The following is a 27163-nucleotide window of genomic DNA, read 5'->3' as shown; positions in this document are numbered from 1 at the left end:
ATCCCCACCGCACCACGCGATTCCTCCCCCCGGACGGCCGCGGCGCCGGCCAGCGCGGCCCCTTTAAGGGCACGCGGCGGGGGCGTGGCACACGACGGCGCGTGCGGCGGGGCGTGGCCCGGGGCGTGGGGGCGTGGCCTGGCGGTGCGCCGGGGCGCGGCCGGGCGTGCGGCGGGGCGTGGCCCGGGCGTGGGGGCGTGGCCTGGCGGTGCGCCGGGGCGCGGCCGGGCGTGCGGCGGGGCGTGGCCCGGGGCGTGGGGGCGTGGCCTGGCGGTGCGCCGGGGCGCGGCCGGGCGTGCGGCGGGGCGTGGCCCGGGGCGTGGGGGCGTGGCCTGGCGGTGCGCCGGGGCGCGGCCGGGCGTGCGGCGGGGCGTGGCCCGGGGCGTGGGGGCGTGGCCTGGCGGGGCGCCGGGGCGCGGCCGGGCGTGCGGCGGGGCGTGGCCCGGGGCGTGGGGGCGTGGCTAACGGGCCGGCGGGGGCGGGGCCGGCGCGGCGCGCTGAGGTCAGCGCGAGCGGCGCCGTCACAAAAGGAAGTAGCGGCGGCGGGGCCGTCAGCGCGGGGAGGGGCGGGGGCGGCACCGGCACCACCGGCACCGGCACCACCGGCACCGGCACCACCGGCGGCGGGAGCACCGGGAGCGGCACCGGGAGCGAGGAGGCGGCCGCGGCGGGGGCCGCGCCGCGCCATGGCCCAGCAGCAGATGAGCAGCTCGCAGAAGGCGCTGATGCTGGAGCTGAAGTCGCTGCAGGAGGAGCCTGTCGAGGGCTTCCGCATCACCCTGGTCGACGAGTCCGACCTCTATAACTGGGAGGTGGCGATCTTCGGGCCCCCCAACACGCTCTACGAGGGCGGGTACTTCAAGGTACGGGCCTCTCCCCGGCGGCGCGGGCCGCGGTGTGGGGCTGGGCCGGGGCCGGGCCTGCGGGAGGGGGCACGGGCACGGCCTGGGCGAGGGGGAGCCGCGCCACAGCCGCCGCTGCGCTGTGAATCTGCTCTTTCAGCCCCAAAGAGCCTCCTGTCCGAACCTCGCCGTAGTGGGAGAGTTCGCCCCTCCCGCCCCAAGCTGCCCTCTGGGCTCTGCTCTGTATGTATTTCACAGAATTGTTACGGTCGGAAGGGACCTTTGGAGATCACCTGTTCCCGTATTTCTATGTTCTTTCAGTACCTGAAGGAACTTATAGGAAAGATGGAGCGAGACTATTTACAAGAGCATTTAGGGACAGAACAAGGGGGAACGGGTTCAAACTGAAAGAGAGTAGGTTTAGCTTAGATATTAGGGCAGAATTGTTCATTGTGAGGGTGTTGAGGCAGTGGCACAGGTTGCCCAGAGAAGTTGTGGGTGCCCCATCCCTGGAAGTGGTCACGGCCGGGTTGGATGGGGCTTGGAGCAACCTGGTCTAGTGGAAAGTGTCCCTGCCCACGGCAGTGGGGTTGGAGCTAGATCATCTTCCAGGTCCCTTCAAACCCAAACATTTTATAATTCTGTGATGTTTAAACTAAGGGGCTTCCAAGTCATCCCTTGATAGCTTCACTTATTGATGGCTAATTCAGGGTAAGGACCGTGTTTTTTTCACAACTCCATGAGCTTCAGGGCTGTTTGGCACATTTTTTTTTCTACTCCTGTGTTCTTCCTCTCCACACTTTAAGAAGGCAGCTTTCAAAGGACTGCAGCAACACATAATGGGTGAAGGTAGATTCAATTCCTTTCTCAGCCTTCCTGTTAATACAAAAAAACTTTTGTGGTTGCTATTTCCACTCTTGTGAATTCAGCAAATAAGAAATCTGGCACAGACATCCCAGAAAAGAACTGAAGGGAGTGTACTTAAATTATCAAAACAACTGGAGGAGGACGAGTTGCGCTTTTTTCTTAAAACAGGCGATTGGAAAATCTTCATGTCTGCAGAAGATGTGTTGCATTAGGCACACTCCTCTGCACTTGATATCTGCTTGATCTCTGGCAAGATATTGTCCCTATGAACTTGCTTCTCCTTGCAGTTAACTGTTTTAGTTGTGGCTCCTGCATCTTCTATTTCATGCCCTTTGGCTTCTCTCAAACTGAAAAAAAAATTTGGGTGATGTCTTTGCTTGACTAACATGCACCTTCAGTGCCTCTTGGCCTCCACAGGTCAAGGTTTAAGAGCTTTGTTCCACAAAACCAAAATAACCTGTAGCTTGGGGAATAATAGATTTGAGTCATGTTCAGTTTGGCCTCATTGTTTGGAAGGAAAGGAACGCTTTGGCATAAGACTTGCCTTTTGTAATGAGTTGGCTGGCTTACTCATATAGGTGTGATAGGTGTATTCTTAGACTCACCTCCATTATTACTTATTCAGGAAGTCGCTGGAGTCTTTGGTTGTCACTGGTAACAGTGTCATCTTTACATCGGAATGGTCTGGTGACCTCTTCCTGCACTTACGTTACTCATCCGTTTTTTTTTTTTTCAAAGAAATCATGACTGATCAAAATAGTTTTATTCAGCTGGGGAGCTCTCTGCACTGCATATTTGCAGTTGTTCCTGGAAAGAAGCTGAAGTTGCCTGAGAAGTAATTTGGGATGTGTGTTTACAAGTGTAGATTTAGGCAAGGCTCCCAGTTGCCTTACCTCAGCACTATGATTGGGTTTTTGGGTATTCGATGTCCTTGAACTGCTGCGCCTTACTTCTAAGTTCTTTTGACCAATCCTGTTATAGTTGTTTTGAGAGTGGGAAGATGAGGTCTCATGATGCTTCCACCCCTCCCCAGCAGTGGGATTCCTTTCTAGTGCCACAGCTGAAATCTCTCGTGTGTTGTTTCTGTCTAATCCTTCCTCCATGAGGAGCCCTGCATGGCGGATTTTTGTAGTTGTCTGGTCTTTGGTTATGCATCTTGACTTCTGAGACACTGAAAAAGGAAGGAGTCCTGTGAGACGTGATATTCTTGGCTCTCTTTGTCCTAGGTCTTCAGATGTGTTAGACTCTGCTTATGGAATCATTTGGCGATAAAAATAATACTCTAACTTTATTTGATGGGTCACTCCTGCAATATATTAATTGTACATGCTGCTCTGAACGAGTGCTTACCTTACATGCATTTCATTTTTCATATTTCTTAATTAATTCTTTATCTTGTGTTTCATTTTCAGTTTAGTAAGGTTAGGAAAATGGGGTTAGAAAGATAAAATTACAGGATGTAACTTTTTTCAATGTCATGGCAGTGAGAGTTTGGGAATTGTGTTCCATTTGAAGCGTAGTTTAACAGAAGGAATTGAAGAAATGTACCCAGGCTTCTAGTTAAGCTAGAGCACAAATATTTCAAGGAAAACTTGTGGTTAAGGTGACTTTAATAAAGAAAGTGTTTGGCATGGTTGACTGGGGAATGCTATTGCATTATTTGTGTTTTGGGAGCTCTTAGAAGTGGTCACATCAACTTTTGTCACCTTGTTTATTCTTATAGACATAAGACCTTTCTCTCTAGGTTGTTGAACTAAGTAGAATAAACTGAGATGAGGGAAGTGCTCTCTCTGCACCCCCTTGACAGCAGTGACTGTCTAAAGTTGGTTCAACAGATTCTGGTTTCAGCTGCAAGTCCTGTAGCTATAACATCTGATAAATTGAAGCAGAGAACAAGTCCCCTTGAATGTTTGTTTAAATGGTAGGTTATCAACATGCTGTCTATAATAAATTCAGGGACTTCTTAAAAATTCAAGTACAGTGCTTAAGCATATTTTATCAGCTAATACAGCATGCCCAGATATGCTGCAGTGTTTCAGGGTTTAGGCCTGCTATCTAGATCAGCCTCCAGGAGCAACAGCTATATGAAGATCAGCTTGTATCAGCAAGGGAACATGCAGCCCCCCCACCCCATTCATGTGATCAGCTGAAGGTGGACGTCTGAAGTGCAAGTTACATCAATCTTTGTCTTACCTAGCAACTGTATTCCCAGTCATGCTGAATAGCTTTGTAATGTTTTGAGCAATCCTTAAAGTTCCTGACTACATTCCTCAAGGAAGGAATTCTATGCACTGGTTACCTCTCTTCTTTGCTAGCAAGGGAAAAAAAGTTCAGGGCAGTGATGTTAGGTCTTCCAAAGAGGTTATGATAAGAGCAAATGTCTGTCCCTCAGCTGCTGGCAGTAATAAATTGCTAGTTTGACTAAAGTTCTAGTAGAATCACTTTTGTTGGGCCATGGGTATTGGACTACACTAGGTGAAATTGATGTTTAGTGCCAGACTCACTCACAGAGTGTAAAGGTGGAGTGTGGGTAGACCTTGTATGTCTAAAATGTTGCTTACATCTGATTCACTTGCTGAGTTTTTTGATTGACAAAAGGAAGATTTTTCTCAGAATGAAATGCTTTGTGTTCAGGTCACAGATAGTGACAATTGCTTCTTTCTAGGTTCAGCTTTGAAGGACTTGGTGTGCTAAGATGGGTCTTTAGATCAGATTCCACTGGGCTATATGTTAGTTCTGAATTGCTCTGGAAATGATGGAAATATTTCTGGTTTTTCATGCTGTCATGGTTTGACAAACCACGAAACAGGCAGTGCTTGAGCAGCAGAGAACCAGAATGTGCCGTAATCTGCAGAACTAAGTGCAAGCAGTTCATCAATGCCACTTTTATGTCATAGGCATCTTCGGTTCATCTGAAAGGATCCTTTGCTACATGGCAGAACTTCTTCATCTTTAATTTTGGCAGCTGATACATAAATGGGGATGACCACAAGAAATGTTATAATGCTGTAATCTGGGACTGATAGGTACTACATGGGACAGATCTCAGTTGCTGAGGGCTGTGCATGGTGAAGTCTTTATCATCTCCAGTTACCATTGTTCCCTATCTTGAAATCCAGTGTCTTTCTTTAATGCTTGAGCCTTCAGAGCCTGGAGGTGAACTTCTGCCCAATGCTTTGGTCAAACAGTGAATACTTGCAGGACTATTAGAAAGTATTTCCTGATGGCTTACGTGAGGTCCTGAATGTTTGGTGCAATTGTACCTTAGTGACAGAGCTTTTAATTGTTTTGAAAAAGGCAGGTCTTCTGATTTTTTCAGTTGCATGGTAAAGCAGTTGTGCTGAGAGCCAGGGTTTCAGGGAAGGTACAAGTGAGAAATTATACAAATAGAAGCTTCATTAGCACTGCTCAGAAGCATGATTTGAGCAAGTACACTGTGTCAAGAAGCATGTTCAATGTAGACAAAAAGTCAAAATTAAAAACTCCTTCAGAGGTGATTCAGGCTGGGTAAATTAAAAGGAATATATCTAGCATGAAAGGAAACAAGTAGAATTAACTACATTGTTAGAGTTACTGTTTCATAGTTCTTAAGGCAGTTTATTTCATAAGATACTTTTCCTACTTGAAGGAACAAGCCTTGACACATCAGTTGAAAGGAGAGAAAAACACCAAACATTATGATTACTTTTGTCAAGTAATTTGGGGGCTAAATACTTGTCTCAAGGCATTGTTATCATGCTTTTTGTAATTTATTAGCCCTGTACTGTATAGAGTTCTGTATTGTATCTCGGCTTCTTCCAGGTGATTTGATTTCAAAGTAACTTGCAAAATGCGTTAAGATTTCAGAGCAGGAAATAGATGGAGAACCAATTAGTTACCAATAACTGATGGCAAGAATGAGCACTATGTTGGTATTGTAGTCTACTTCTCATGAAGCTTAAAATTAAGAAAATAGAAGTCTTCCAAGCACTTAGAATTATATAATTGATGGAACATTTAATTCCACAAAAGTATCCTAAATGCCAGGATGAAAATGTTAGGTACTCTCAACACAAAAACTGCCTTCTGTGGGCCTCAGCATTGCAAAGTCCTGCAGAGTTTCTCTCTGTATATTTCATCTATTTTTGTTGTCCTTAGGAATCATTGATGCTAGTAAGCAGTTGTTTGGTGTGACAAAGGGACATGGTATTGCAGGTCAGTAGAGTCCTCCTTGCTCCAGGTCTGTGGAGCTCCTGTTCAGTCTCAGAGGCCAAGGATCCTCTAAGCTGTCAGCAGGCAGGGGAGCAAAAGACTTCTTCTGGTGTTGGTTCACAGATCAAAAGCAGAGATATGATCCCAGACTCTCAGGTCTGGGGAATACCTCACTGTTCCTCACTCTGCTGTTGCATACAAGGGTTGTGGATGACTGTGCCTCTGGCTGCACAGACTACTCGCCTATCCTGTAGCCTGCTCTGGACATCAGCGTATCCTCAGGAGGAGACGGGCTGAGTCATAGCTAGTCCCCCGTCTTTTCCCTAGAGCTTCTCTGATCCAGGTAGGACTGTGGCGTGTGCTGAGAAGTACTGATAGTGGTTTCCAGTTCTGATACTGCCTTAACATAGGAGATAATGTGCAGCTGGGTCCTGTTGTATGGCAAGAGGACAGCTATACCACACCCCAACTCTTCTATGCCATTAGAATAAAACAGAAAACTTTCCATATCTGTAAATTGAGCACTGTTCATTTGCCTAATTTTTGTACAGTGGTCCTTTGGTAAGGTAAAATAGAACTTGAGTTTTAGGTTTTTTTCTCAGGTAACAATTCAAGGAACTGTGCTGCTTGGGACTTCTTGTCTGTCTGTTCAAGAGTTAGTAACTAAAAGTGTGTAGACTTATATGTGGTTCATATTACAGGAATTAATGGAAACTTTTGATTATATAGTGTTAGAAGAGTGGGTTTTTCTAAAACTTTTTTTTGTGCATAAATCCTTTAGATCCAATATTGCAGTGATGTTGTCCCAGTGTCTGAGGATTTTACACATCTGTAACTTTTCAAAAACTCAAACATGTTTTTACCTTGCTGTTTCTGAAGTTACTCTTATGCTGCTCTACTATTTTACATGTTAATATATTCGCACAGGGTACCTTCTCTCTAATAGCACTTTAGGTCTACTATGCAATGCTTATTTTGCATCTGGAGGGTAGAGAATACCAGAAAAAAACAATCCTTGCAGAACCTTAACTCTGATCTTTGATGTGCAGTTTTGTTGTGTGGTTTATGGCATGTTCATCAGGTGTTCAGGGTAATTAATGGTATGGGATAAATGATGGAGGTTTTACGCTGAATTTAAATGTAGCTGAGTTCAAGTTGAAAATGTCAGTTACGCATTGTCTGCAGTGTGGATGGACTAGAGGTGATGTGATTCATAAATACAGCTGCTCTTATGATTTGGGCTGCATTTGATTAGGTGTATGCATACACACAGGCATGTACACAAAACTAGTCAGCTATTTCCAGAATGCTGCTTCATGTTTAGGCTTAGTGTTTTTATCCAGCATTATGACTTAGGGGAGTTGAAGTTAATCTTGCTAAGCTTTTGTGGTAGTGACTTGCTGAGAACATCCCATCTCACCAGGCCAGTTTGATAGTAATAACTTTGGCATTGTGTACTCACCCTTGAAGCACTAGTAGCCAAGAGTAACTAAACTGATTGATTGATTGCCTGTCATCACAGTTGCTGAAATATTTAAAATGCATTTGCCCAAAGTGGCTTACAAAGAGAAGAAAAATGAGAGCTACTAAATTACTGTGTGTTTAGGATATTTTGGAATCTTGCTTGACTTGAAGAAATGGGACCTCAAGACTTCCTGGGAGATCGTTTTAAATTGAAGCTTCTACCCAGAGAACAACAAGAACATAAAAGGGGCTGAATGTTAAATGGGGGACACTTGAAGGCTTCGTAGTATTTGTGGTTTAGAAAGAGAAGGCTGCCTGGCAGGCAGGCTGTACCTTACCACTTAAGGTTTCAGTATTAAAAGTGTGACATAGATTCCTTTTGCGCTGCTTTCTTGTCATAAAATTGTACAGGTAATTTAGATATTCAAGTAAATAGGTTTTGTTTGATAAATCCAAGGTGATAGCAGTAAGGACATGTTTGCAGTAGCTTCGTGACCCTTCCCTTAGTTATGTATCCTAGTTAAGTATTTAAAATATATGTTTTATTGTTCATTGTAGAAAAATATTTGAAGGGGTTAAAATGCAAAACCCTCTGCCAGTGTTTAATTGGTTATGTTGCTCGGGTCACTTTTTGAGTAATAGACACTTGTGCATTGAGCTAAAATTCTTTGGTTTTAAATTAATCTTCAGACAGTTCTGCAGCTAGGAACCTTTTGTTGTCAGTCCTAGATAAAAGGTGAAGTAATATTCTTTTTTTGCGGTACCTCCATGGCTTTTGTTTTGACAAGGCCAAAGCAATGGAGTAGCTCTGACTTACAATACATTCTCTGAATACACATTTGTTCTTGCATGAAGTCTGCTCATATAAGCCCCTTATTCATGATGTAAACCACACTGGTGCACAAGTGTTTGCTTATCTTGGCTAGAATAACTATCTGTAAAAGCACTCACCTTTATTAAAAGAATGGGCTTCTTATAATGTATTGAAGAAAACTGAATTTCATCTCTGTGCTCCCAGCTTCTTCTCTGCAAAAGAGTAACTGGACCCACATTTGGTAGTTGACTACCTTTCAGCAGTGCATTAAGCAGTATAACTTCAGAGGCTGTACTTTTTAAATATCTTGTAGCTATTATCTAAATCCCTTCTAATTTGTCATTTGTGGGGTAACAAAATGCTCCTACCCAGATGAAGGTGCACGGTCCTTTTTGTTTAAGGTGGAAAGAAAAAGCCTCGTCTGTTATTAATGATATTGCCACTTCAGTGGGATCTCTGCCTAACCTCATTATTTATTGCTGTGTCCATGTTACTCAAAATGCTAAATAAGAAAGATGCTGAGAGACAACTCTTACTGAATTTATTGTTCAGTTTTAGTGGATGATGGTAATGTTACTTCTCTTGTATAGTTCTTAGTTTCTTTAGTCAACCACAGTCATGTTTAAACAATTGTCTGTAGAGGACCTGTTGCTACTTTTTTTTTTTTGAAAGCACTTCTAAGTGAACCTAGGCATTTTATAGTGCTATATTATTTCCACTGGAGCATACAAAAATGAAAATTTTGAGACCACCATATGGAATTATTTCCATTTCTCAGTGTCTCCAGAAACCGGAAAGCTTATGTCCTTCAATATTTTACTAATATACTTTCTGTGAAGTTTAACTGATTTTCTTTTTTTTCATGCTGGTTGCAGTCTTTGATTTGTGTGGATGAAGCTTGGCTGGCTTTGGCCTGAAGTACAACAGTAGTGGCACGACTGGGAAAACTAAGTAGGTAGGGTAGACTTGTTTAAGGCTGTGGACATTTGGGCTTTTGAGTTTTGAAACTGGCTGTATTATTGAATAGTTTTTGATACTGAAGATGGTTTTGACCTTCAGGAGTTTATGGACAGACTCACAAAAGGCTAAAAAGCAGATCTGGAGATCAATTTTAAGTTACAGTAATAGCTAAGTACATGGTCTTGTACCCATATCATCCGTAACTATACTCCATTTGGAAAGAGATTGGAGTTGTACTGGCTGCCAGCAAGAAGTCTGCTGGTCTTGACCACTTTCTTCTCAGTGTTATAAGCCTGGGTTCTGTTGCTGTTCAAGGTGATACTCCAATTTCACAGATTCAAGGCAGCCTGCTTAATGTTCATCTTGGATAAATGACTGTTAATTTTCACCCAACTTGCAGGCTTATCCCATACCTACTAAGTATTTCACTTTTTTCACATCTCTAATATAAGTGATATGCTTGGGCTCTTCAACCAGGAACCATATTTTGCCTACAGAAAACAGCTAAGTAAGCTGCTGGTGATCAAAAAAAGCCATGAGAAGCCGTGGTGAGATGACTGCTATAGGTGTGTGGTACCTTTCTCCACCAAGGAGGTTCCTGCTGGCAGTTGTGGATCTTTTCCTGAATGATGGACCAGATCAGGTTGGGGTACAGATGATGAGTAACCATCCTTAAGCACAGCATTGCCCGTTCTTGTGCCTTATGGGGATGCAGTATAATGTTACAGGGACATGTCTTCAGCACATGCACTACACCTGGGATCTCACCTGCTGTCCAAGCAGCTCATGCCACATCCTGTGGGAGCAGCTGTGTGTGTGCAATGGCAGAGGCATGGAGGAAGGCTCTGGTATGCTTAGTCACAAAAGACTTGTCATTGTCATGCCACCAGGCCTCTTTGTGTCTTGGAATCTCTTGGAATCCAAGCTCACCTCAGGAATCTCCCTCTTCTTCAACTTTTCCTAAGCTAGAATAACTGTACTTGAGTCATGACTGCAGGCTCATATGAAGTCACCACATGTGACTTGTTTTGCACTCCTGGTGTCTCAGCCTTGTTCAGTTTCATCTTGTCCCCTGCAGCTGTCAGCTTTGCTGAGCATGAGGATGACTTTCATCTTCTTAGAAACACAGAATTGTTAAGGTTGGAAAAAACCTCTAAGATCAAGTCCAACCACCAGCCTAGCACCCACCGCCATGTTCACCACTAAACCATGTCCACAGGTGTCACATCCATGCTTTTTTTCCAAGAGAGCAATGGTTTTGACCTAGCTACATCTAACCTGTACTAACCAAGATGGCTAGTATCTGCTTTTAAAACAAAAATTATGCTAGGGAGAGTCTCTAAGTTATACTACAGCAAATCTAGGAAAGCCTTAGCTGGAGGTCAGTTCTGTTGTAACTTTAACTCTTTCATGCTCCATTTCAGATTGCATAGCTTTTTTGTTCAGATTGCTTTAGTTCATAGCTGGGGTTGTAATTAAGTCTTGGAGGTTTTTTCTTTCCTTTTCTTGCAAAGTATAGAACAGTGACTTCTGTGCTCTAGAAAGAATGTTTCACAGAATCAGTTAGGTAGGAACTTCCAAGACCAAGTCCAGCCTGTGTCCACACACCACGGTGTCAACTAGACCATGGCACTGAGCACCCCATCCAGTCTTTCCTTGAACAGCTTCAGGAAGAGTGACTCCACCACCTCCCTCACAGTCCATTTCAATGTCTAATCACCATTTCTGTTAAGAAGTTCTTCCTAATGCCCAGCCTAAACCTCCCTTGGTGTAGCTTAAGACTGTGTCCTCTTGTCCTATTACTAGTTGTCTAGAAGATGGCCACCCCCAGTTGGCCACACCTTCCTGTCAGGCAGTAGTAGAGAGTGATAAGGTCTCCCTAAACCTCCTTTTCTCCAGGCGAACCACCTGCAGCTCCCTCAGCCATTTCTCATAGGACTTCCCCTCTAGAGCCTTCACCAGGCTTCACTGACCTGTGAACCTGCTCCAGCACCTCAATGTCCTTCATGAACTGAAGGGACTAGAACTGGAGAAAGCACTTAAGGTGCGGCCTTACCAGTGCTAAGTACAGGGGGAACAATCTGGAGCAAACTCTGTAACTAGTGTTTTTTGTATGCTTGTCATCTAAACTCTGTGCTGGATCTCCTTCTAGTAAAAAACATCCTGTGAAGGAGGTGTTTTATGGAAGAGGAACATGAAAGTGTTATGAGAAATCAGCTACTTCCAGGAAAATTTTGTCTATTACTAGATGCTTTTATGGCTAACCAAACATCTTCTGCTAGGTAGCAGCCAAAAAGCCTTCTTTGGTGCATGTTCAGCTGAGCTTTATGTGGTAAAACTGTTAAATATTGCTGTGTCACATTTGCTTTGAGCACAAATCTCTACAATCTGATGTTAGACTGGGTGAAAGGGATGCAAAGTCCAGAATCCATTATCTGTTAGGCCCTTTGTGTGGGTGAAGCACAGCACTTGTCCAGAATAGTCTATGGATGCTACACAAACAGGATAAGAGAGCTACTGCAATGCTCTGTTCATCACCTGTAGTGATGGTAAAAGGGGCTCACGTGAAGGACACTGGCTGGCATTGAAGGACCCCTCTAGACACATGGGAAATTTTACAAAATGTTCTTTGATAAGAGTAAAAGTAATTTAGTGAATAGAGACTAAGCCTTCTATCTGGTTCATATTCATTATTATGGATAAATTAACACCTTTATGTAAAATATGTGTATCTTATAATAGCATAATTGACTAAATCTGTAGGTAGAAAGTGTTTTGCTTTTTATAAATAACTCACAGGGGAACTTTCTTCCAAAACAAATTGGGCATATATGTTTACAAGCACAGTATTTAATTTTGGAATAGCTGAAGAGATTAAGTAAATAAATTTCAGGCTGCTCAAACACAAAAGCAAAGTTGTTTTTTTTTTTTCAATAAGAACTTCTGCTTATTCTTGGTTTTTAAAAATAAAAGCCTGAGAAGTTTCCTGAAGCACCCCAGCACAGAACCTGATGTACTGACAAGTCACACTCCTCTGCGCAGACTTTGTCCGTGAGGCAGCTGCAGCAATTCTCTAAGAGCAAAAATAAAGATGGGGTTGTGTAACTTAACCTGGGGGAGGAGGGGGACATTCCTGGTGCTGAAGAGAAAGCCATCAAGTCAGGGCCTGGGTATGTAGGCTTGTGAGATGTATGCTATGCAGGCTTCACAAATAAATCTAAGTGTATTGTGGAGAATCTGGGTAAACTTCTCATTGGAGGAGGCAAAGTTATCCCTTGCCTTGCCTCATTGTTTGAAATGTCAGAGGGACCTGCACTGAGTTTAAAGCCACCCTGCTTTTTTATTTCCCACCTCTGGGATTTCTTTCTTGTGCTGTATTAATTGCTCCAGCCTCTTGTTCACTTCCATTACAGCCACTTTAGGTCTGCTCTACTGTGCTTTTAAGGGTAGGTTCAAAATAAAGCCTCTTGGCACAGAGAAACCAGCATGTGGGATTTGATGTGAAGTGTAGAAGTTTGAAGGGGCTTGCAGCTCTGCAGCACAGCTAGGGAAACAGCCTGGTGTGGCATGTCATGGAGCTGGCACATTTGCAGGGCAACTTGTGGTTCCAGTCAGTTAAGACGAGGTTTGAAATCTATTACTGACATGCCTCTGAGTTCTGTTGTGCTTGTCACCCCAAGTGCAATTACCCAGGCTATGCCACAATGCTGAGCTTAAAACACATGGGCAGAAAGCCAAATTCTTCACTTAGCAAGCACTTTAAATAGAAAACTGTGGCACAACTGACCTGCAGGTACCTTTCCTTTTATAAGGAAAGCTGGTGTTTCTAACTGCTTTATTTATAAATGCATTGATAAATACTGTTGTAGAATATTTATTCAGTAAAGTAATGTTTAGTCACAGCTTAATGTGATTGCTATGTAGTTTGAGTTTTAGGCAGAATATAAAGACTTTACCTTCTCTAAGTTTGATAACCTTGTGCAAATAGATACAGTAAAAGGAATACATAGGGCATTTACCAATGGTACTGTGGCAACCATGACAAATCACCAAGGTCCACACTAATAAACCATTGAGATAATTTTGTAGTATTTAAGTATGCCTGCAGTGGCAGATTTGACCTGTCTCAAGCACAGCAGTGGGGTCTGTTAGTGACAGCATGATATTTAACACCAGTTGTGAACAGACCCAGCTTAGAGTTGGTTTTGCAACCCATTCTTAATCCCACATTGCCAGGGTTCAGCCGCCACCTGTATCCATGAAAATGGATGCAAAGTCAGTACAGTTGCAGCTGTAAATCTCTTAAGTCACAGCAGTGAAGGCCATGTAGACAAACTTGGGAAGCTGCTCTGATGTGGCTTCAGGTGCCGATGGTACAAAGATGCTGTTGGTAGCTTTGTTGGTGTTAAAACTTAACCAGATCTAGCTTACTTGCTTCTGTTGGTGTATCCTGTATTTTGAAAAATGTAAATTCTAATCAAAGCTCACGTTGTGATTGAAGTTGGGATGCCTTATTTTTTTGTGTTTTAGATGAACTTGGGAAGGAGGAATGCTATGCAGGATCTTACTGCCATACTTTTGCTGTTGAGAAAAAAATCCTGGAAATTGTATTACAGCATCCTAAGACTTAGCTGTCTGCAAAGCTCAGCTGAATTTCCCATTTTGTTTCATGACTATCATGCCTAGATAACTTTAAGAAATCTTGTGTCACTTTCTTTTTCTTGGTAACAAAATTGAAGGAGACATCAGTTACACAGTTATTGAAAGTGACAGCATAGGTGCATAAACCTGGTTTGGATGTTTTCCTCTGTAATTGCCTCAGTGCCTTGGAATTTAAGCTATCAGACTTTTTACAGCTTTACAGGAAGCCTCACTGCTGAGGTTATAATTAAATCAAAGCTTCTTCCTGAGAGTCTTAGAGATCCCAAAGGCTAGTAGAAGCTAAAAACCCACAAATGCCAGATTTCAAAAATCACTGTTTCTGGCAACTGATTTCCTAGAAATTATGGTGAACGGAAGGGAAGCCCAAGATAGATGAGCTGAGGGGCTGGTGTTGATGAAGTGGTTGTCTTGGCAACTGCAGTCACTTAAATATCCTGAGGAAAATAGCAAGTAAATGTTAAGATTGAGAAATGGCAATGGATTGACAGAAGAACCAGAAGCAATGAGCAGCTTTAGGCTTACACAGGGAGTTGAATATGGCTACTGTAGCAAATTGGTGTTTTCAGTGGTGGGATTCTTGACTGTTGTAACCCCAGTGGTTCTTCTCTTGGTATGACAGTGTGCCTGGCTGCCTACCTGGTGCATGAGGACGGATCTATGGGGAGACACCTTCCAGGGTATATTTATCCCCGAAAGGTGACTGATGCATGTGATATGAATTCTTGTTCTACTGGTGTACTTCATTTTGCAGCCCTGACGTTCAGTGTAGTCATACAAGTGTTGCAGCAAAATCCCAGTGCAAAATAAGCCCTGCATGCAAGCAGGTACTAGTATGAGAAATGTATTCTATGTCAGAGATAACTGCTGGGCTGCAACTGTCAGAGATTTCCTGTAGTGCTTTCCACGGTGAGAAATTGAGCCATCTTCCTATGTGTTTTGCTAATCATGATTGCATGTGCTGATTTGATGTTCTGTAGGTAAAAGCTGGTAAGTTTTAATCTTTTGCTTTCTTCATGAAGTACTTAATTCTGCTTCACTTCAGCACAAAAAGCACAGCCCAAAGAAAGCCCAGCTGAGTAAAACAAGTGGAATTTGAGCCAGTTTTTTCCTGCTACCACAAGCATATTTGTAACTGCCAACTATGACAGGTATTTCTACAGGCACTGAATCTTAAGCAGAACACCAGGTGCTCAGAAAAGTTAGAGAAGACTAGGTGTACCCTTTCTGCCTTTCATCTAATATTTGGTTTCTGAGCTTCTCTTTGTGTAGCAACTTGTGAAACATCACAGTTGAAAACTTCATTCATATGGAAGTGAAAAACTTGTAAGCTACTTCTTGTCGCAAAGGCCAGGAAATAGTGAAAACTGCTGGTAGGATTAATTTCCTATCACATTTATTCCCTTGGTTTTTTCTAGGAGAAATCTTACCCTGCAGTTACAGGAACAGTGACTTGATCAATTTTTTTTTCTTTTACCTGAATGTTTAAAAGCTATCTGGCTCTACTAGTAGTGATCAGGGTACTAGGTGGACTTAATATTTCTGTGATACAGATCCAGCTTGGTGCTCTGGTTATTTCATTCAGTCATTTGACCATCTATTTCTGCTTAGCCACATTTTTCAATACAGGCAAAATCTCTGCTAACTGTCTCTAATAGCAGTGTGAGCTTGTGCTACAGTTAATAGTTGATTTACTTCTAAAGCTTTGCCTAATTAGAGGGAGGTTCTAACTGAAGTGTTAGAAATTGTGGTCCCTGGTGTAATGCAGATACTGATGATAGGTGTTTTATTTGTGGGTAGCTTTTGCTGAAGGAGCAATGGTAAAAATACCTATTTATGCTTTTCCCCTTTTATAGCTTATAAGTTTTTAAACTGTATTACACCTCCCTCTGACCCATGAAGTTTTTTTTACACTGAAAGTGCTAATCTGATACAAGACTTGTTAAGGTATCTGTAACTTCATCTGACACCAGTCAACAGATTAAGGTTCACAAATCACTTCTGAAAGTAGCATGGTCTGTTTTCCAAATATTTCCTACCATTGCAAAGAATATTTAATTTAAAAGTGAGGGAGTATGAAATGAAACCTGGATCACCTTATGTAATCACTTTAATTTGTGTGCTTATAGTGATCTGCTCTGCTGTTAAGATCCACTATTTTTATCCTTCTATTTTCACTAGTTTAACAGCTAGTCTTCCAAATATGCCTGGTACAATCAAACCCACCCTTTTGTCAAAAGGAAGCTTGATATAGGAAGTTTCATAAACTAGGCACTATTACATGGAGTAGTCTGTGTTTCCTGAAGAGAGCATATGGTAGCTGGCACTTCAGTGGAGATGACTTGGTAATTACAGCTCCTTTGTCAGAATCCTTCTGCCATTTCATGGGGCTAATGGCAAATTATGCTTTTTGTAGATGCAAGGAAAACAGCCTGCTAAAAATATTTGGGTTTTGTCCATCTTTAATTATTGTATTGGACTTGGACTTGAGCAACACCTTGAAGTTGAAGGTATGAGGTCAAAGTGGTTAAACTATCCTGAAATGAATAGTCCTTACACAGGAGCAAAGCTTCTTGTGAACAGAGAACTTGATTCTCTGAAGCCTTTTACAACAGTACAAGACGACTATTAAGACACTTTGTGATTTTTTTTTTTTTTTTAAGCTTTAGGTGGTAGCTGTTCACTGAAATCAGCAGAGAATTGCTTACTTAGGTGATCATGGTGATAGTCTGGGCGTTTTGTTGTGATAATCTCACTCTGAGGGTGTCACATCAACTTCTGTACCTTAAATGTCTCAATTCTAGTTTAATGTGTTGTAAGCACTTGTGAATATGAATCAGCTAAGGTTTGCCCTGAGTAGCTTTTATTCCAAGATAAATGTAATGTATAGTTGTATAAGCTAACTAGAGTAGCCTGAACCTGAGCTAGTGAAATCTAGTTTGATTTTGGTTTTTGTAAGCTGTTCCTTAGTGCAATTTACCTGTCAGTTGCTGGAACAGTAGGCATGATTTCTGCTGCTCTGTGCTAAGCAAAACAATCAGAAAAAATGTATCTATGATATAGTGGCTGACTTATACCACGAGGTGTGGTATTCCTTTAATCCTTTTATAAACTGTTTTATCCTAGCTAATGTACTTGTGGATGTTCTTATTACCCATACAACACCTAATTGCTTTTGAACTTTGCTAAACTGTTGGCCTTAATGTTGTTTAGCAATAATTAGCAAAACACAGGTGGTTTGTTTATTAACTCTAGATCAAACTTTCAAAATTTTGTTTGTGCTGACCTGTTATGCTTTTATGTTGGTAAGATGTCCACTGCTGAATGGTGAATGGGAACTCATCCAGATGCGTGCTTGAATCAGCCTCACTGTCAGCCTTAGCTTGGATCTTGTCTTAATTTTGTCTATAAAGCAGCTCTTATGTTGAGTTTTCACTTGACATGGCAGGCTTTAAAGAATGTTGGATAGCCTCCTTCCCAAACTAAGGAGTATGCTATAGGAAACTTCACCTTCACTAGGTAAAAAAAGCATCTGTATCCTTTTTTATGGGAATTTGAGATAAATTGTTGGATGTCATTCTGCTCTTTGCAATGTAACCATCATGCTCTTACAGGAGCACACAGTGTATAATAAAGGAAAAAGGAGTTGTAGTAAATGGTATTCAGATGTTTTAGATGTCTGACCTGAAGGTTGTATAACTTTGCTAAAATAGTGGAGAATCCTTCATTTTGTGATTTTGATTCCATATTCTTCCTTTCTCAGATGTTTGTTCCAGGCAAGTTGGGTTGTTCAATGTCAAAGTTCCACTTCAAGTTAAGAAATAATACTAGATTCTTAAAATAATCCCTCTTATGCTTTTGTAGCAATGTTTTTATCCCATACATTCTTGCCCTGCAACTGTCACCATTTTAGAGCAATTTGTGGTAAGTAGGATAAAGAACTAAAATTGTGCAGAGGTGCCTGAAGTGTCAACAACTGCAGTACTGAAGGGTGACATTAAGGGCCATCCCACTTATTTTACATGCCCAGATTTTGAGTGAGACTTGGAGAGGTTTTCCCCAGTCATCTTTTGTCTGGGGATAGCTGTGTCCTCCTCAGGGCTTTGACTCCTGCAGGAAATTTAATATATGGCTCTCAGCCAAAAGTACTGGAGATGTATTTAGTTCTCACTGCAATTTAAAGGGACTAAACACATATCCTCTGGGTTTTTTTTTTTGTTTGTTTGTTTGGTGTTTTTTTTTTTGTTTGTTTTTTTTTTTTTTTTCGAGGTAACTTAGTTATCAGGCTGTGAGTTTATATTGAGGAATACTTCCTTTCCCTTGTTGAAATTTTTGTGTTCTGGGCTCTTGGCTGCATACTAAGGTAAAGCCAAAATCCAGCCAGCAGTGAAGAATTTTCCTCTGTAGCTTAAGGTGCTCGTCTGGAAGGAGAGATTGCTCCTGTTTATCAGCTCACATGCCAGTGTGAAATGTTACTGATCCTGACAGTTTTTTCCAAGGTCTGTACTATGAGCTGTCAGTCTCCTTTTGTTTTCTGGCTTGGGCATTTGCATTCCTGTCTGGACAGTGGCCTGATGCCGAGGGGAAGGCTGAAGGAGTGCTATGCTTACTGCCCTTTAGGATAGGGCATCCACCCAGAAAATGCAAAAGTGCCTTTGGACTAAATGCCCCAGTGCCAACTGATTGAAAAAGGTGTCCCAGTTTAGCAGATTTTTTTTTTTTTTTAAGGAAAATAGGATAATCATCTGAATGAGATGTGTGGTACAAGTGGTCACGTACAGGCTCCGAGTCAGCCTTAAACACATATCCACTTGTAACCTTGAGTTCAGTATGAAATTCCCAGAGCTGTGTTCAGGGCATTTTGTTTCCTGTCACTTTTGTTGAGCAGGTCAGCAAGCCCTGTTCAGAAGGAACATACAAAGAATTTTGTGTCTAGAACCTGGAGTTTTCAAGAGTTGTCCCTAGTCTGCACTGACTCCTGAGATGCACTTCACAAGCACCGGGCTTGTCATGCTCACCCATGCAATGCTTATGGTGTTACTCCTGTTTTGGCAGGGTCCAAAAAATCAAAAGATACTTTTAGGTGTCTGTTAATTGCTCTGTTCTGGAGAGTGCAAGATCTTCTTTTCCTCTTTAAACGGCTGTTTTTCTATTTTTGGAGGACATATCTGTGACAGGGGCTGAGAAGGTAACCTCATACAGTTCCTGTCCCATGCTCATTGTCTAGTAATGTATTTGTGGCAGAAAATCTTTTAGTGCAACAGGAAAATGGCTTAAAAGTCCATCCTTACAAACATTTTGTCATTGGTGAACTTTTTTGCAATTCTTTTTCTGGTGAAATTTTCTCATTAGTTTGCTGTGTAGTCAGTTGTCTCATGGATGAAGCTGTGATTTTAAAGACAGCATTTCACACTGGAAGCAATTTCAATGTCCTATGATAACATGTACAAGAATGTTAGATCAGTAAGTGTTTAATTTGCAAATTAAAAATCTTGCTGTTGTGGCTTTTTGTGTTAAGCTTCTGGACTGTAAGGATAATGAACTAGTGATACAGGCTTCCATGGTCATTAATCTGGTATTGTAAGAGCTGTGTTTAAAGCTAGCTACTCACAGTAAAGAAGTGAATGAGTTATGTGTTACCTTTGATATAATTAGATATGATGCCTGGTATGTTTATTTTGGAGATTGGAGTAGAAGCATAAACCCCCTTACACAGGCTGCAATACCCAGTGCAGAAGTGGTTGTACAGGGAATACAAGCTCTGCAGCACATAGAGCTTAGTGCACAGTGTGGGTTACTTTGTGCTGGATTTTCTAAGAAATCTTTTTTTTTTTTTTTTTCATGCTGAAAGGAGAATCACAGCATTTTAATCCTGGTGGCTGCAGTAGTTATGTCTGTATGAGAAGTATATCTAATGTCCATAGACTTAGTACCCTGAAAAGGTGGATAGCACTGCAGCAAACACGAGGGAAGCTGTGCATAGGGTACAAAGTTGCTAGGATACTCCTGTGGTCACTTCCCCAGTATCCTCCTTTTTCAGTTTTTCCTCTGAGCTAGAGCAGGGCTCTTGAACCTAAATTGCTGTCCCACTTGCTGTTAATATGGGCTGTAGGCAGCCACACAGTTCAACCTTGGTGTCTGTGCATGCAGGCTTTCTATCTTGAAAAGATGACATGACTTCACTGAGCAACACTAAAAAAAAGTTAATTATGTAGATGTCTTCCAGATATTTGCTTTGAAACACTTTGAAGCTATAAAGTATACTGGATCTGCAAAACTGCCAGTATGTCTGCACTTAGCACAAGGGCCATTTTGCCAGCAGGAGAAAGTACTTTGTCCTACAAAGTCTAAATTGACTCAAAGGTTTTTGATCAGGGTGATGTGGGGTTTGTTTTTTTTTTTAATATCATCTTTGTAAGTAGTGGTCTGGTGTTAGTTTCAGCATTGGAGTCTTCTTTTTCTGCTTTTGTACATTGATATGTGCTTTGAATGATGCCTGGTTGGGAAGAGGCTAACTGAAAATATTGCAGTGTAATTTGAGCAGCAGACAGTGCGCTACTCAAATGAGGCTAGCTTCTCTATAATGAGAGTGAAGGAGAATGTTTTGAAACTTGTCTCTTTTTACAGGAGGCAGGCAATGCTGTTGGTGTATTTTAATGGTAAGATGTATGCTTGTGTCACGTCTACAATGATGAGTCTGTGACTTGCTGGGGGCTCTTGAACCTGCAAAGTTAATCCAGCTCACAAATACAATAAGGGGTTTGTGACTACTAATGAGCTGCAGAAATGATGGTTACTGTACAGTTTGTATGCAATATAAGTAAGTTGAAGCCCTCTTGAAAGCCTTGCATACTCTGAAGGGTGGTTACACATGTTTTTTGTTGAAACTGAGCTCTGTAAGAGTGGCTTCTGGTGAGTGCTTGCTTGTTCCACTCCACAAAAAAAGTCAAATGTGTGGCATGTTAATGACATGCTCCAGAGGGGTACATGTACTGCTGAGGCTGTAATTCTAAAATGTCCATTATAAATCACATGATCATGAAGTCTGGCCAGAAATTATTGGCTTGGCTGTCTTTATCACTAAACAAGCAAGCAGGTCACTAATTTAACTTGTTTAGATTATTTTTCCCTGCTGCCATTCCCCGGCCCTACACCTGCATGCCAAGATATTATTGAGTGTAAGAATGGGAAAGAAAACCCTGACTGTGTTTTGTCTTCCCAAAGGAGGGAAGTACTGATAGAGTATATGTATGCATACATGTATGGAGTATTCAGATTATCAGCAGAGTATTAATACCTAAAGCCACAGCTAACAGTATACAGAACTGCCTCATGAGTCTTGTACTAGGAAAGGCAACGCAGGCATTTGTGGAGGATTTCAGTAGTAGCAAAAGGCTCCTGGGAGGCTGGGATTTTTTTTTTCTGTGCATGCAATCCCACACTTGCTGAAAGATTCAACCTTGGTGATTCGTCGTAACGTTGTACTGACTGAACTGTTGGCACAGCTCTATAAATAAAGGTCTAAAGGGTGACTTCTTCCAAAATAAACCATTTAAATTAAAAATTAGGGTTGTTCTGGCTGGTTTGTTATCTGGCTGTGCAGTAGTGCCAGGAGGGGGTGGGAGGAGTAATCTCTGTTGTGGCTTGAACCAGTTCGTTCTTCTCTTCTTGATTAGAGCTAGTTTGGATGCTAAGTTGTTTTTAAGCAGTAGTACTGGGGATTTATCAGACCCATAGCTGAGTATTAGAGATAGGAAACAACAGTTTATACGCTTCAGATTTTGTGGTGTTCAGATGCCAGTGACAATGCTGCACACACTGTCATCATTCATTTGGTTCTTAATAGTCTGTTTGACATAGTAATTCCAATTGCTGCTTTTGTCTGGATTTGACAACACATTGACTGTAGTCCTTCTTTGGGCTCCTGAGCTGTCCTGCCAGGTATGTAACTGGTAACCTGTTAGACCTCACTTGTTTAAAATGCTGTAAATCTCAACAAGCACTGGGAGTGTTTTGGCATTAGCTCCCAGTGAATTGCTGTTTCCCTCAGCAGCTGCCGTGCAGCAGCTACTTGTGCAAAGACACAACTGTGCTCATGAGCATCATCATACCTGCTGTACCAAATGAGTGTAGTGGTGCAGAGAAAGCATGGAACTAGTGAGCAAGCTTGATACTGAGAAGATACCTGATGTTGTTCAAACATAGGGTGGGGAAGGGGGTTATCTTCACTGGAGAGAAAAAACCAAACACAAGCTCAGGTTTTTAGGGATAATTTGAACTTAGTTCCATAGATGTTAATGAGGTAGTAGAGTGGATACTTTCTGCCATGCTGGACAACTGTAACAATAAAGTTTACAAGAATGCCCCTTCCTCTTTGCAATACCTTCTTGGAATTGAAGTCTCTCCGCTCAGCTGAGAAGTCCAAACTGTATCTTTAATGTCCTTTTACAACTAATTTTCACCTATGCTCAAGATCTAGTACTCCTTGAGCTTTCTCAGTGCTTTCTCAGTGCTTCACTGCAATATCTTCTGTTGTTTGAAAGTGCCTTCTCACTGTTGACAGGCTCTTCATACTGATATCCAGGTGTTAGAAAGGTACATTATTTGTCCATAGAACAGCCTTATTAAGGTTTAGGGCTTGACATGCTTCAATTTTCTCAGACCTAGGAGGAGATTAATAAAGCTTGGGAAGCAGGATGTACCACTCATAGTGGGCACAAAGAATACAGGGTTTACCAGCCACAAGGACATTTGGCAGAACTCCCAAGATAAGGAAGAAACCAATAAAGTCAACAACTGAGAAATCAACTCCAGCTGGATAAAAAGTAATTCTTGCAAGGGAAGATTAGGACCACCAACTCCTGGATCACTGGCCAAAGGAACCACCGACTCAAAATAAAGAATTGCTTATTAGTCTGTGTGCTCTGAGAAGTAAGGGAGTAATTTAACTAATACAAGATAGAATACTAACTAATGAGGGAACTCTGTAACTTGTAGCCAGTGAACATTAATGTTTGGTAAATGTTTGGTAAAATGTATAAATAATGGAAGATTTTGATAGTAGTTGTGCTGGCTTTGTGGATTCACCACCAGCCCCCATTTCTGTGCAGAACTGTAAATAAATCAAATACCTCAACTCTGTGTGGGGACCAGCCTCTTGCACAGTGAGTGAAAGAAACCATTTTGGGGCAACAACGCTACAGCACAGTGAAGCTGACTGCATGGAAAATGAGCTTGAAAGAATCTCCAGATTGGACTTTGGCACTAATATGAGTTTACTTCCAAAGAGTTGATATTTGAATCAAGTGTAATATTTTTGTGTATTGTCCTTTCCAATACTGATTTATGTACTAGATCACAATTGCTTCTGTCTGCTCAGTCCACTGTTTTGTCCTTGATACTGCCTGGTAGGTTTTAATAAAATACTTAAGGCAGCTGAACTTGCTATGTGTGTTTTGATGGAAAGGAAAAGAAGAACAAAATAAAGGCTTTAAATATGGTTTGGTCATCCACTGTAAATTAATACAGGCATTTGTGCAAAGAGTTAGTAGCAAATACTGATGAGATGCTGAATGTAGAGTGGCAGCCGCTCTGCCTGAGAGGCTCACCTGGGGTCTCTGCAGAATGTTTTGACTAAAAGAGTACAGCCTAATCCTGATCTTTCATGTTAGTAGGAAGATAGTTCTCAGTTAACCTTATATATGTTAATTTTCCCACAACCTTCTTTAATTTAGCATTATGACAGTTTGAGAATTAACAATTGAACTGTGGAGCACATAAAGAAATAATATTGGGATAAGTGTCTCTCTGAAAACATCCTCTGAAAGGAATTCAGGAGTCCTAAATGCTGACTTCTGGAGTGTGGGTAGTTGGTTTGGTGTCTTCTCTGAATCCTTGCTTTACGGATGGCTAAATGCTTCAGGGCTGGGAAGTGACAGACTAAAATGGCACACATAGTATCTAAAATAAATTAGTATTTTAGATTATTCTAGGCAGTATGACCATGTTAATGATCACATAGGTCAATTGCTGAAGACTAATAGCTGTCAAGACATCAAAATTGCAAGTACTACCAGGTAGAAGATAATTAAATACCACGTAGAAAACATTCCATCTGATGTTTTGTGTTTACATTTTGGGGCCAGGGTTAATGTGTTAATGAAGTTAAGGAAATTTTCTTGAGTTGATCACCAAGGAGTGACAAGGTGGTTCCAAGGAAGTGAACTGAATGATCATTTATCTTGTGATACTGTGATATTGCTTGCTCCTGTACTTCATTGTGGTACTCTGTGTGTAAGTGAGGTGATTTTATACTGAACCTCTCTGTAAATCTTGTGGTAAATAGGGTCTGCTGACCTAGTAAAAACATTACTGAGATGGGAGTGCCCTGGGTCCCCAGACATACCGTGCTTCTGCATGTGCAGTTCATGCTCCAGATTCTACAGAGGAACTGCTGCTCTGCCATGCAGACATTGCTTAGCAGTTGTGAAAATGCTGGATATTAGAGTGGGATTGCAGACATTTTTGCAATAGTACACAACTTGAACCAAGCAGCTGCAGCTGGTTTCCTGGGATTCCAGAGCAGAAGCCATAACAGATTAGATGTTGTTCCCCTTTTGCTCTTGGACTCATTGACTGGCTTGTCAGTGTTGTCTAATCAACTTACATTGCAGGTTTGTTTGAAGTGTACCATATTTGGAATGGATTAGCAAAATCAATATGATGTAATTAATTTTGTCGCACATGAAGCTGAAGGCTGGTGATACAGTCAAAGGCAAGGGTCTTCACCTGCAAGGGCTCCCTCTGCTTTCTGTGGTAGGTACTTGTGTAGCTCTCAAGTACCCTGTTAAGAAGGTTAAGGATTATTGGCAATGCTGCATATTAATGTCAGTGCCTGTCTTAAAATGAGGTAGAGGATAACTTGGCAAGCCTTCTGATATTTTTTTAATACCTATATGAGTTAAATGATTTCTTACTTTTTATACTGGTGCTGAAAGTTGGCAAGCTCTGACCTGAGTACTTCAAATATCAAAAAGTCCCTTATAAAGCAATCTTTTTTAGAGCTTTTCTTTTGACATAGTGACTACTGAACAGTAACCTTCAGAACAAAACTTGAGTAGATTCTGTAACAAGAATTTTTTAGGAAATCTCTTCCTATTTGTGGTGGTAATTCCTTGGGGTGGAGAGGATAACTTCTCTGAACTTCAAAGCATAGCATGATAATTTGGAACCCTGTTGGGTGTCTAGAATTGCAGGCTGTTTGAGAGATAGATCCTAACCCTACTGTTAAGTCTGGTTTGGTTTGAACCCATATATTTAATGTTGGTGATGGTGATAATGGACTGAAGTTAATAAACTTAGTCCTTCAGCAGCATTGTGGCTGAGAAGGGAGGAGACTGAGCATAAATAAATATGTAGCTAAACGTACCCTGCTTAGGATCCTCACTGAGAAATTATTTCTCACTTCCTCTGTTCCTAAATTGGAATTGAAATGAAAACATAAATAATTTATTCCATAAATACTGTATGTAAGTTCTGCTACTTCCTGGGATAGTAATGGCTTTGATTTCCCTTCCTAAATTCACATGACAGTGATAAATGTGCTGTCTCCTTCTCCAAGAGGTTTCAGAAAGCACCAGCTTCTGCTGGCCTAATTGATGCCAAAAGTGATAATTAAGATTCTAAAGAACTCTAAAGATAGTCCTGTTAGAGAAGGTATTCATGACTGTTCTGATAGGTGAGTGCAAAGTGGGAGTTAAAAGGGATTTTCTCATCATTGTGTGATTGCTTAGTATTGCCGTGCATGGGAGGAGAGCTCTGCTGCTACCGCAAAGCATCTTTGTAGTAAGATGTTCATATTGATATGTAAGCATTGCTTCTGGATGTGTTCAGGTGCACAGAAATATTTGTAAGAAAAAACACAAGGGGGTTTGTTTTGTTATTGTACTCCAAGACATGTCTGTTTATAAGAGTAGTGTGATTATTTTAATTAAGTTTAACAAGTTCAATGTGATAGTGCTTGTGAGAACATTGTAATGGGCACTGCGGATGTTTCTCATCCATGGGTTTGGTCCATAGGAAAAAATACTGCCAAGTCATGGAACCACTTTGTACTTCAAAGTCTGACAGTTACTATGTTTAGGTGTTTGCCATTATAAAAAGTAAGCTTGTTGGACTTAACTTGAGTAGTATGGTGTAATCCTCTGCTTCCAGTGGAACAGTTAAAATCCAAGTAGTTTTGGACATCTGCAGGATATTTTGTGTTGCATCAAATCCATCAATACTGGCTATAGAACAGTATAACACTGAGCAGGCAAGCGTAATGTTAAAGGTCAAATGTGTGGAAATCTTTAGAGACAGTTGTACTGTTGAGCTGTTTGTGTTTGTGTGCCTATACATAAAATGTGTGATGGTATGCTGAGGTCTATCTTGAGAGTGGTTTTGTGAGTGAGTGTTACACAGGTCACCCAAATCCTACTTTAGTGTACTTTATAGGAATCAATGGGGCTGCTCCTAAGGTGGATAAACTTTTTCACAGGGCAAGTTCAGGATGGGAGGGATGTGGAGGCAAATTGTCTGGATCTGAAAATGCACAACCCTTTCAGTACAGCAAAGACTCTTGGATCTGATATTTTACTCCTCAGACAGTTGTCAGTGCCAGTGAAGGTTACTGCTGTTGCAGTGTCTGATGGAGATGGTTTTACTTGTCTGAAAATGCTTGTCCTTAGAGGCAATAAAAACTGGGCCAAGGTGGGGTAGGAGGGACTGAGCAGCAGCTCTAGTAAATAGTACTGGATGTCCAAGAATAGGAACAAAAGGATCTTTGTGGGTGATTTTTCTGGCAGTCTGCTTGGAATGAGTTAGTGCAGTTTTCCCTCACTCCACTACCCTTACAGTACAGGTACTCCCCCTATGTGTCTCTCAAAACTCTGTAGTATGACATGGGTGCATAACCTGGGATTTTTTTTGTAAGCTGTTGTGGGCCAGTATTGTCTCTTGTATGGCTAGATACTTCTAAAACTAAAAACTCATAGCATAAAGCTTTTCTTAGGCTAAAATTTCCATCCTGTAGTTGTTCTTGTAGGGAAAAATAGCTGAGAGCAGCATGGAGTAAAGCAGTTACACAAACACTCCTATTGGTCATCTTGTGATGTTTTCCCATCCCATCCCAGCCAATGCTGTGATCTCCCCCCAAATCTGCCAAGACATACAGAGCTCTTAAATGTACATCATTGTATGCTTGTTCCACAGTAGCATCTACAGAACTCTTTTTTTTTTTTTTTCCCATGAAATTAATTCCATGCAGGAATGAGACTCTAACCATATAAAAGTATAGCTTTGTAAGCAACATAAGTGTAAAGAAATT

The 27163-nt window shown here is 41.6% G+C and overlaps 1 protein-coding gene across 1 annotated transcript in view; it reads left to right on the top strand.

The window, feature by feature from the left end:
* The first annotated feature begins 574 nt into the window (after positions 1-574).
* UBE2R2 (ubiquitin conjugating enzyme E2 R2) overlaps positions 575-27163 on the top strand; it is a 54287-nt gene continuing 27698 nt past the window's right edge. The window contains exon 1 of the mRNA XM_021538947.2: positions 575-863. Coding sequence (XP_021394622.1) covers positions 687-863 — 177 coding nt within the window. The 5' untranslated portion in view covers positions 575-686. The remainder of the gene's footprint in view (positions 864-27163) is intronic.

This window comes from Lonchura striata, chromosome Z (genome assembly GCF_046129695.1).
Source record: "Lonchura striata isolate bLonStr1 chromosome Z, bLonStr1.mat, whole genome shotgun sequence".
Classification (NCBI taxonomy): Eukaryota; Metazoa; Chordata; class Aves; order Passeriformes; family Estrildidae; genus Lonchura; species Lonchura striata.
Note: the sequence above shows the minus strand (reverse complement) of the source record. Positions and strands in the feature narration are given on the sequence as shown.